Raw genomic sequence first — 12,135 nt, 5'->3', positions numbered from 1 at the left:
ATCCTTACGCTGCCAGCATTAGGAAAAAGATAGGAAGGGAGATTATATTCACTTAATACAATATAAATGGCACACACTGCGTATAACAACGCAACATTCGATCCTTTACCAATAATAATCGTCCAATAAACATAACATGCAGTGCTGAATACAGTCCTCAGGGCCGCCATCAGGGGGCTACAGGCAGTACACCTGTAAGGGGCCCGGAGGTCCCGAGGGGCCCGGATGGCAACCCCCGGGCCCCAGATGGAAACCCCCGGGCCCCAGATGGAAACCCCCCTTTTTTTAATTTATTTTTTAGAAAAAAAAATTTATATATTTTTATTTTATTTTTTATTAAAGGGCCAATTTTTTTTAGGGTTTTTTAGGAGGTCCCCATGGCCCAGGATGACAATCCCCTTTTTTTTTTTTATAAAAAAAAAATATTTTTTTTATAAAAAAAAAATATTTTTTTTATAAAAAAAAAATATTTTTTTTATAAAAAAAAAATATTTTTTTTTAAATATAAATATATATATATATATATATATATATATATATATATATATATATATATCAGAGGTCCCCAGATGGCAACCCCTCTTTTTCAAAAAAAAAATAAAAAAATTTATATATATATATATATATATATATATATATATATATATATATATATATTTTTTTTTTTTTCATTAAAGGGCCCCTTTTTTTTTATATATTTTTCTTTATTTCTTCTTTTTAAATTCGTGGCACCCCCCCCCCCCCCTCCCCGCTTCTCAATTTCAGGCGGCAGCACACAGCACATTAATTTGCGTCTTTACCATTTCCCCAGAATTGAACTCTTTGTTCTTCGGTCGCACGGCGACTTTTAAGAAGCCGGGTGCCAGACGATCGCACTTCTCTCCGAGTCGCACTGATGACATTATGTCATTTAAAGTCTACGTTTTGTTTTTTTTCCCCATAACAATCACAGGACGAGCGCCGGGCGTGTAATGACGTAAAACGAGCGCGGGCTCCGATGATCAAAGAGCCATTTCCCATAATGCAGCTACTTTACCGTCTATAATAGAAGGACATTGCGTTCCGCCCGCCGATCCGCCAAATTACAGGGATGTACGCAATACAATGCCTACCTCTGAAAACTCCGCTTCGCAATTATCTCTGCATGGCTGTCCTGAAGAATATCACCTGAGAGAGACGGAAAAAAAAGGTCATGAGAGGAAATCTGACTGAAAGGGATTGTAAACCTCAGACATGAAATATGAACAAAGCACATCCCTCTATAGTGTGTATGTGTCTCAATCCAGAGCACTAAGTGTCATTTCTGTCTGCTGCCTCCTTCCTCTGCTATCAGTATAAATCACTTCTGACAAGTTTTCCTGACACCAAGAGAAAAAAGGTGACAGCGGAGGGAACTCCAGCACACAGCCTGTGATTGACCAAAAAATTGGGTTGCCTCTTGTGTTTTCTTGCATTAAAATTCATTAAAGTGTATTAAAAAAAAAAAAAACTGCTGCGCAAATACCGCGCAAGATAAAAAATTGCAATGACTGCCATTTAAAAAATAATTATATATATATATACACACACACACACACACACACACATACACATACATACATACATACATACACACACATATATATATAAAATTGAAAAAATAAAATATATTTTTAAATGGCTGCCATAAAAATGATATATATATATTAGTTCTGTTCTAGTGAGACAGGGAGGAGGAGGAGACAGGGAGAAGGAGGCGGAGGAGGAGGAGACAGGGAGGAGGAGGAGGAGGAGGAGACAGGGAGGAGGAGACAGGGAGGAGGAGGAGACAGGGAGGAGGAGGAGACAGGGAGGAGGAGGAGGAGGAGACAGGGAGGAGGAGGAGGAGACAGGGAGGAGGAGGCGGAGGAGACAGGGAGGAGGAGGCGGAGGAGACAGGGAGGAGGAGGAGGAGACAGGGAGGAGACAGGGAGGAGACAGGGAGGAGGAGACAGGGAGGAGACAGGGAGGAGGAGACAGGGAGGAGGAGGAGGAGGAGGAGACAGGGAGGAGGAGGAGGAGGAGGAGACAGGGAGAAGGAGGCGGAGGAGGAGACAGGGAGAAGGAGGCGGAGGAGACAGGGAGAAGGAGGCGGAGGAGACAGGGAGAAGGAGGCGGAGGAGACAGGGAGAAGGAGGAGGAGGAGACAGGGAGAAGGAGGAGGAGACAGGGAGGAGGAGGAGACAGGGAGAAGGAGGAGGAGACAGGGAGAAGGAGGAGGAGACAGGGAGGAGGAGGAGGAAGAGGAGACAGGGAGGAGGAGGAGGAAGAGGAGACAGGGAGGAGGAGGAGGAAGAGGAGACAGGGAGGAGGAGGAGGAGGAGGAGACAGGGAGGAGGAGGAGGAGACAGGGAGGAGGAGGAGGAGACAGGGAGGAGGAGGGGGAGGAGGAGACAGGGAGGAGGAGGGGGAGGAGGAGACAGGGAGGAGGAGGGGGAGGAGACAGGGAAAAGGAGGCGGAGGAGACAGGGAGAAGGAGGCGGAGGAGACAGGGAGAAGGAGGCGGAGGAGACAGGGAGAAGGAGGCGGAGGAGACAGGGAAGAGGAGGAGGAGGAGGAGGAGACAGGGAAGAGGAGGAGGAGGAGGAGACAGGGAAGAGGAGGAGGAGGAGGAGACAGGGAGGAGGAGGAGACAGGGAGGAGGAGGAGGAGGAGACAGGGAGGAGGAGGAGGAGGAGACAGGGAGGAGGAGGAGGAGACAGGGAGGAGGAGGAGGAGACAGGGAGGAGGAGGAGGAGGAGGAGGAGGAGGAGACAGGGAGGAGGAGGAGGAGACACAGGGGTTCTCCACCTCATCCAACCAGAGTGAACGGCACCCGTGCTGAGCAAGTGATCTCTTGTGGTTACTGTGCAGCAGGGCTGATGCTTGACACGGGACCTGGAAGACAGCGGTGATCACTGTAGTAGCGGCAACTAATACAGAGATTTCCAGTGACATATGCATCATCCCATTGGCCCAAGCTGGACCACAGTAATTATGCAACAAAGTGGCATCTCTGACATTCGGCTTCATTGTTTACCAATTGGTTTCTCCGGCAGCATCCACATGTTATTAGAGATGATTACCTGTTTTGCTCAGTCTCGATTGGCCGATACATTTAGTCCCGGTTCCCAAAGCCACAACTGCCAATGAAATGCAAAGTTTTACAGTTAGATATAGACATGGGGTTCACCCTGGGACATTAAATGAGGTGATGATGATAAGCCAAAAAAAAAAAAACATATCATGGTAATAAAAAAGTAGATTTATTATATTTTATGTTCCAGTTTTAGGCTTAATTTCCATGGACGTTTTAACCACTTAAGACCCGGACCTTTATGCAGGTAAAGGACCTGGCCAGTTTTTGCGATTCGGCAATGCGTCGCTTTAACTGACAATTGCGCGGTCGTGCGACGTGGCTCCCAAACCAAATTGGCGTCCTTTTCTTCCTACAAATAGAGCTTTCTTTTGGTGGTATTTGATCACCTCTGCGGTTTTTGGGCCAGATTCATGTAGATTTGTGGCAGGGTATCGTATCCCGTTTACGCTACGCCGCCGCAAGTTTCCAGCGTAAGTGCTTGATTCACAAAGCACTTGCATGTAAGCTTTCGGCGGCGTAGCGTAAAGCTGTCCGGCGCAAGCCCGCCTAATTCGAATAGGGCGTGTACCATTTAAATTAGGCGCGGTCCCTCGCCGAACGTTCTGCGCATGCTCCGTTTGGAAATTTCCCGCCGTGCTTTGCGCGAAATTACGGCGCCCCGACGTGTTTTTTGAACGGCGACGTGCGTAACGTACTTTTGTATTCCCGGATGTCTTACGCAAAAAAAAAAAAAAAATTAAAATTCGACGCGGGAACGACGGCCATACTTTAACATGGATGGTGTAATTTTACACCATCTAAATAGCGCACTTAACTTTACGACGGGAAAAAACGACGTAAGAGAATGCGACGAACGCGCGTACCTTCGTGGATCGCCGTAAACAGCTAATTAGCATACCCAATGCGGAAAACGACGCGATCTCCACCAAGCGGCGGCCAAAGTATTGCATCCTAAGATCCGAAGGCGTACGCCTGTCGGATCTTAGCCAAATGCTGTCGTATCTTGGTTTGTGAATTACAAATTAAGATACGACGCGGCAAATTTGAAAGTACGCCGGAGTATCAGCAGATTCTCCGGCGTACTTATTCTGTGAATCTGGCCCTTTATTTGTTGCGCTATAAACAAAAATAGAGCGACAATTTTGAAAAAAAAACTCAATATTTTTTACTAGGACGAGATTAAAAAGGACAACGCTTCTGGATGAGCGTAAAAAGAGAAGCACTGCGCCACCTGCTGGACAGAGAGAGCAAGTTCTAAAAACTGGAGAACCAAAAGCAGCGATAAACGCACAGAAACCAGATTCTTCTCTCTATTAAATTCCTATAAGTTCTATAAATAAGCCCCTATTTTTAGCGGCGCTATACCGTCTTAGTTGCCGCGGAATTGCGGCGGCATTCGGCTGCTGTCGGTGCGGCATTAACCCCTGCTAACGGCTGAAAAAGTGTGAAAGCCCCGAGACTGAAAAACTCCTCAGTGTGAAAGGGGCCTTAGCGTTAGGACGCCTGCAAAGCGACCCAGTGTGAAAGGGGTCCGAGTGCTTTTAAGGTGCTTTTGAAGAGATTTCCATTCATTTCAACGGAGAGGGGCTTTTTTTCACCGCCCTGCCCCAGTGTGAAAGCATTTATTGATTTAAATGGAAATAGGTTTTCGTGAGCTTTTCAGGCGCTTCTTTTGGTGCTTTCACGCTAAAAAAAAGCACCTTAATAGCTCACGAAAACCTATTTCCATTCAAATCAATGAATGCTTTTACACTGGGGCAGTGCCCTGGCAGGGCGGTGAAAGAACGCCCCCTCCCCATTAAAATTCATGGAAATCTCTTCAAAAGCGCTCCGTGTTTTACTGGCAGTTTAGAATCACCTCAGTGTGAAAGGGGCCTACGGGTTAGTATACACTGCCTAGAAGGGAGCAGGCTCAAACACTCCATAATGAGGGATTATTTAAATTTATTTTAATAACAAATATGTCATACTTACCTCCTCTGTGCAAGGGTTCTGCACAGAGTGGCCCCGATCCTCCTCTTCTGAGGGCCCCCCCCCCAGCGGCGCTCCTTGCTCCTCCCTGCATTGAGTGCCCCCACAAAGACCCGCATTCCATGGGGGCACTCCCGAGTCCTGCTGCCGTGTCCATTGACAAAGACAGCAGGACTTGCCCCCACCCAAGTCCCGTGTCGCTGGATTTGATTGACAGCAGCAGAGCCAATGGCTGCGCTGCTATCAATCTAGCCAATCAGGACCTGAGACACGAGGCTGGACCTGGCGTGCTTCTCCCCTTTGCTGAAACGATCAGGTTTAGGCAAGTAAAAAGGGGGGCTCCTGCATAACAGGAGGTTTTTCACCCAGACCAATCCTGACATTTCTCTTCTACATTTAAAAATCTCATAATTGTTTTGTTTTTTTTTGCTAGAAAATTACATAGAACCCCCAAATATTATATATGTTTTTTTAAGCAAAGACCCTAGAGAATACAATGGCGGTTGCTGCAACTTTTTATCTTGCATGGTAATTGCGCAGCAATTTTTCGAACGCGTATATATATATATATATATATATTATATATAAAATCGTTCCTTCCCCAGGGTTCAGATTTAGAGTCGGTGACAAAGGCAGCTCAGCTGAAATGTCAATCATATCCCAGCTGTGGACTTCAGTAAGAACCTGAAACAGGATTAAACTTTGACCCCCCCCCCCGCCCACAAAACCTTACCGACAGTTCCTCTTTAGTTGAAATAATGCTTAAAAAAAGAAATAGAAATCACCTTTCTTGGTGCAGGGCGCCCCCTGTGCAGCGTCCACTTGTACGACAGCCGCCAGCAGCGTCCATTCTCTGCTCGGGTCCGGCTGGCCTTGCTTGGGTAACTTGGTCCGGTAATGGTCGTAGCACAGCGCTGCGATTTCATCCGCTGTCCACGTCCTGCGCCAACAGAGAGAGCCAGTCACATTAAATGCCACATATTCACTCCACCTATTAAAGGCCGACTCCACCTAACGCTGATATCTCATTACTCTTCGGGATATTCCCCCCCCCCCCCCAGAATTCTAGATGAGGTCACACTCCTTCCAAAATAAATAAATGAGGATGCAGCTGAAGGATTCAACCAATCAGCATTCACCCAAACCAGAAACATCCGTTTTATATGGAATTATTTAACAAACCCCTTCAACACCAGGCACGTTCACCCCCCTTCCTGCCCAGGCCAATTTTCAGCGCTGTCGCACTTTTACGTCAGGTTGAAAAAAAGACCCATCCAGTTTAACCCCAAAAAAATAAACAAACAAAATAAAAAACACAGTACAATCCCATACACCCAACTCCATACCTTTGAATTGCGTGGTCATGTGACACTGTAACCATGTGACATTTTTATAAATTGTTTTTAAAGCACTTAAGACCCGGACCAAAATGCAGGTAAAGCACCAGGCCCCTTTTTGTGATTCGGCACCGAGTCGCTTTAACTGACAATTGCGTGGTCGTGCGACGTGACTCCCAAACAAAATTGGCGCCCTTTTTTCCCCACAAATAGAGCTTTCTTTTGGTGGTATTTGATCACCTCTGCGGTTTTTATTTTTTGCACTATAAACAATTAAAGAGCGACAATTTTGAAAAAAAATGCAAGCAGTAGTGATTATCCTGCCATGCTGGGACTTATAGTGCCACACTGCCACCAGAGCTCTAAACTGCCCCAATACAAGCCAGGGAAACCTGTGGTTAGGTTCTGCCATGCAGGGACTTGTAGTGCCTCTACAGCTACCCTTTTATGGCCCAATACAAGCCAGTGCTGATTATCCTGGGACTTGTAGTGCCTCCAGAGCAGACAGCTGTCCCAATACAAGCCAGAGCAAGCTATAGTGAAAGCTCCTGCCATGCTGGGACTTGTAGTGTTCCTGGAGCTCCCTCTCTTTATATAGTGCAAAGCAAGTCCAGCCAACCTGAGGGCCCCCAGGCATGCTGGAGGTTGTAGTCCCACAGGTCCTGTTTGTTTATTTCTGTCAATTACCCAGCCATGCTGTTCCCAGGGTTGTCGCGCTCCTGATGACGTCACGCCCAGCAGTTCCTCACGGTGAGGTATTTCGGGGTCTCGGTGTCAGTTTCCCTCCCACAGGAGAAGCTCGTAGAGGGTTTCCTCCCACCACCGTTATCACACCGTATCCGCATTACTGACCCAACAAACTGAAAGCCAAAAGCATTGCGGGCGAGGTAGTGGGGCATTCTGGGAAATGTAGTTCCGGAGGACGAGTGAAGCCTGGAGAGAAGGCCGCACGGCACTACAACTCCCATAATGCAGCACGCCCCCCCTTCTACAGCTGTGACAGGGATTTGACCGCGGAATCCAAATGATTGCTGTGTTATATTAATAAAGTTTTCTATGAAAACACATTCCTCTCACTTCCGTTTTCTTTATTTATAAAATATACAGTTGTCTTTAAAAAATAAAAGTCCTTAATAAAACAATTCCTATCATTTCTAATGGTGGATTTAATGACGTATAAACTTGATGCTGTAAAAACGCTCCTGCATTTATACAGCAACGCCATACCTTTCATCGGTCCCTGGCGGCAAAGGAGCTTACAATCTAATGCCACGCCCAACTATAACACGTATTTCACAATATCCTTATTCTCCAAAGATAAAATCCACCACGTCAAGTGTAACTAACACTTTCTTTTTCCATTTTGGATAAAGGAGGGTTATAACCCCTGTCAGCAATTTTTTTTCCTGTGTCCCATAGGAGAGATTTTCCTCCACTTCCTGTCTTATCGGCCAAGCAGGAAGTGCGGGAATCCCAGAACTAACTCCCAGAGTTCTAATTGAAAGATTTTCCCCTTTCTGGGGAGAACCCAAAATGTGGGATTCTCTTTTACTTTGGAAGACAGGAGAAATAGAGAGCTCCTTAAAGTGGAGTTCCACCCAAAAGTGGAACTTGCACTTTAAGCACTCCTTGCCCCCCTTACATGCCACATTTGGCATGTCATTTTTTTGGGAGGGAGTGACTCATCACATTCAGCTCCCCATCACAGATTGCTCCGTAAGTCACGTTCTGTCGCCGCCATCTTGCTACACCCCACACTCCTGCACAGTCATGATAGAGTGAGAAGGGGGTAAGTGGAAATCTTGCTACACCCCACACTCCTTCACAGTAATAATAGAGTGAGAAGGGGGCAAGCGGACATCTTGCTACACCCCACACTCCTGCACAGTAATGATAGAGTGAGAAGGAGGTAAGCGGACATCTTGCTACACCCCACACTCCTGCACAGTAATGATAGAGCGGGAAGGGGGCAAGCGGACATCTTGCTACACCCCACACTCCTGCACAGTAATGATAGCGATTAGGGGGCAAGCAGACATCTTGTTACACCCACCGGAGTTTTAGATTCCACAGTTATTTTCAACACAAAACGGAGCCTATGTGCTTAAATACAGTATTTGCAAATCTGACGGACTGTTTACATGTTAAATGTGAAAATCAGAGGTGTTCTGTCACATTAGCAACCATGTGAGGTCATCAGGTTTGCTGCTGCTTTTAAAATTTAACATCTAAACAGTCCGTCGGATTTTCAAATACTCTATTTAAGCAAAGAAGCTCAGTTTTGTGTTGAAAATAACTGTGAAATCTAAATCTCCGGTGGGTGTAACAAGATGTCCGTTTTCCCCCTTCTCACTCTATCATTACTGTGCAGGAGTGTGGGGTGTAGCAAGATGGCGGCGACGGAACGTCAATTCCAGAGCAATCTGTGATGGGGAGCGGAATGTGACGAGACAGGGGGCTTCGGTAGGAGTGGGACTTCCTGTCCCACTTCCTCCTTCTGTCCAGGAACTGCCTAGGCGACTCCTCCTCTCGCCTTAGGCGGCCCCTCCCTCTAGGCGATCTCCTGGGATATGTGACAGGTTTCCAGGAGATCGCCTGTCCACTCCGGGAGCGCAGCGCGAATCGCGCATGCGCAGCACGTGCCCGGCCTTGAAGCCGAAAGCTGTCACGGTCGGGTGCCCACATTTTGAATGAAGGCGCCGGCAGAGAGGAGCAGGGCGAGGAGCGCCGCTCCATGCTGCCGCATTGCTGGACTGTGGGACAGGTAAGTGTCTGTTTTTTAAAAGTCAGCAACTACACCTTTTGTAGCTGCTGACTTTTAATAAACATAAAAAGGTTGGAACTCTGCTTTAATGGGGGTGCAGACAGTAATAAGAACCTGAAAGGGGGTCTAATCCCTCTCCTGTCTATTAGTTATATGTTAAGTGGCTACGTGGTTAGCACTTCTGCGGGTTTGAATCCCAACCGAGGCACCACCTGCATGGAGTTTTGTTCTCCCTGTGCGGGTTTTCTCCGGGTACTCCAGTTTCCTCTAACACTCTAAAGCAGGGGTCTTCAAACTACGGCCCTCCAGTTGTTCAGGAACTAAAATTCCCATCATGCCTAGTCATGTCTGTGAATGTCAGTGTGTTACAATGCATCATGGGACTTGTAGTTCTACAACAGCTGGAGGGTCGTAGTTTGAGGATCCCTGCTCTAAAGACATGCTGGGAGGTTAATTGTCTACAGTCTACATTGGCCCCCAGTATGTGTGTGTATGTATATATATATATATATATATATATATATATATATATGAATGAGAGTTAAGGACCTTAGAGTGTAAGCTCCTGCGGACAGGGAGTGATGTGACTGTACAATATACACTCACCGGCCACTTTATTAGGTACACCTGTTTTATTAGGTACACCTGTTTAATTGCTTGGTAACACAAATTGCTAATCAGCCAATCACACGGCAGCAACTAAATGCATTTAGGCATCCAGACATGAGGAAGACGACTTGCTGAAGCTCAAACCGAGCATCAGAATGGGTTAGAAAGGGGATTTATGTGACATTGAACGTGGATTGGTTGTTGGTGGCAGACGGGGCTGGTCTGAGTATTTCTGGGATTTGCACACACAACCATCTCTCGAGATTACAGAGAATGGTGAGAAAAAGAAAAAATATCCAGTGAGCGGCAGTTGTGTGGAGGAAAATGCCTTGTTGAGGTCAGAGGAGAATGGGCAGACTGATTCCAGATGATAGAAAGACAACAGTAACTCAAATAACCACTTGTTCCACCCAAGGTATGCAGAATACCATCTCTGAATACACAACACATCCATCCTTGAAGCAGATGGGCTACAGCAGCAGAAGACCACACCGGGTGCCACTCCTGTCAGCTAAGAACAGGAAACAGAGGCTACAATTGGCACCAAAATTGAACAGAAGATTGGAAAAAACGTTGCCTGGTCTTTTTGCGGCTGATCTCCCGGACTTTGGGGACCCGGTACCAGCCGGCCGTAGGGCCCTTGGACCCCAAGCTTGGCACACATGTAGCCCCACTCTTCCTCTACAAGTGTGCAAAGTTGGTTGTCCGGGGGACCTAAGGCCAGGGAGCACCGATTTTTCAAAGCCGGGCACCCCTTCCATAGACTCCCATGTTAAACGGTAATTTCTCCGGTGACTTTGGTCGTAGGTCCCCTTAATTAGCTCAGCATGAAAAAAAAACTTTCCTGGAGCATTTCAGTCCCTGGTAGTGCAACCGAATCAAACAATCGACTATAGGTGGCAAGGAGCTGTTACTGGGATCTCCAAGATACAGTTATGGACGGGTACAAGTCAGGAGATGGATACAAAGGCTTCATCAATGCCTAGAAACACAGAGAAGTCCTCCAAAGGATTTATATTGTGACCATTTTCTCTTTTGCTCCCTCCGTTTTCGTTTGTTAGCCTGGTCGTCGAGTGTCCTCTGTGGCCGCGTAGTGCCTCTTCTTCTAGGTGGTCCTCTTCTTTGATGGTGGTTCTGAGGCGATAAGCTCCCATATTGGTGGATATTGGCAAATTATGTAGATCAGTGATGGTGAACCTTGGCAACCCCCCCTCAGATGTTTTAAAAACTACATTTCCCATGATGCTCCACTACACTGCATAATTCATGTGCATCATAGGTGTGCGCAGCCTATTGTATTAGGGTGTGCACCCCAAAGCTCCAACACATATGCGTTTGATATATTAACCGGCCTCTTCCGCACTCTCCATCCTGAAACAATGGGAGGAGGGGGGGGGGGAGCACACAGGGGGACCCGGGAAGCAGCAATAAGAGGAACAGGGACATGTATTATTACCGATCCCATGTATTTTCCTCCTGTGGAAGCTTTATGTGGACGAGAGGGAGAGGAGGAGAAGCCTGCTTTCAGCTGCTGCAGGAGGAAAATACAGATCGGTTCCACTAAATTCCACCCCCACCACTTTTCCTGTCCAGGTTCTGAGGGTCGGCAAGGGAGGATTGTGGTTCAATGGCTAACAGGTGACAGGTTGCCAACACCAGGGTTAGGGTGTGCCCAGGCACACCCCTTGCGCACACCTATGATGTGCATAATGGGAAATGTAGTTCCAGAACATCTGGGGTGCCAAGGTTCGCCATCACTGATCTAGATCTTCTTGCTACATGTACTGATGTATGGTCTATATTTGATATCATTTTCTCATGTAATATTTTCTATTTTTCTGTCATTGATTGATTCGTATATCCCCCCCTGATGAAGCCATAAGGCGAAACATGTCGGGATAGCATACGTATATCAGATCGCTGTTTAACCAGAATCTTCGTCACGTGACCGCCATAATAGAAATGTTAAATATAATTTAAAAAAGCAGACATATGCATCCTCGGCTTTCGGGGGTTATACCGGGATGATGCCCGCAGCTGCATTTTTTAGAGCCGGCGATTGGCTTTCCAGTGATAACAACCGATGCGGGGGATGCATTAAGGGGGGGGGGGAAAACGAACCTTTACAACCCCTTTAAATGGTTAAAGGATATCTAAACTTTAAACTCATATAGCAGTTTATCAGTCCCTTCGATATGGTGGCAGTATTAGTCTGGTCAGTGATCGATCAAAATAGTAGTTAGGGGGGGCAGCTGAAGTGGTTAACACAGGGCTCGACAAAATCCGGGCGCCCGGTCGCAATTGCGACAGGAAATTGTGACCTGGCACCCGGGGAAGCTTAGGCCTGCAGAAGGCCG

General features: G+C 46.9%; 1 protein-coding gene across 3 annotated transcripts in view; it reads right to left on the bottom strand.

Moving 5' to 3' along the window:
- ADAT1 (adenosine deaminase tRNA specific 1) overlaps window positions 1-7,309 on the bottom strand; it is a 19,047-nt gene extending 11,738 nt beyond the window's left edge. For 2 of the 3 annotated variants that reach the window (XM_040329576.1, XM_040329575.1), the window contains exons 1-4: window positions 7,093-7,308; window positions 5,854-6,008; window positions 3,084-3,140; window positions 1,113-1,167 (exon numbers count right to left, since the gene is read on the bottom strand). In XM_040329576.1, the coding sequence (XP_040185510.1) occupies window positions 1,113-1,167; window positions 3,084-3,140; window positions 5,854-6,008; window positions 7,093-7,100 (275 nt within the window). In that variant the 5' untranslated portion in view covers window positions 7,101-7,308. Of the gene's footprint in view, window positions 1-1,112; window positions 1,168-3,083; window positions 3,141-5,853; window positions 6,009-7,092 lie in introns of all 3 variants that reach the window. The other variant, XM_040329577.1, reaches the window with a different exon arrangement.
- Window positions 7,310-12,135: the final 4,826 nt, after the last annotated feature.

The sequence above is a fragment of the Rana temporaria genome, chromosome 11, assembly GCF_905171775.1.
Source record: "Rana temporaria chromosome 11, aRanTem1.1, whole genome shotgun sequence".
Classification (NCBI taxonomy): domain Eukaryota; kingdom Metazoa; phylum Chordata; class Amphibia; order Anura; family Ranidae; genus Rana; species Rana temporaria.
The sequence above is the reverse complement of the archived record's forward strand: the minus strand, read 5'-3'. Positions and strand labels throughout refer to the sequence as shown.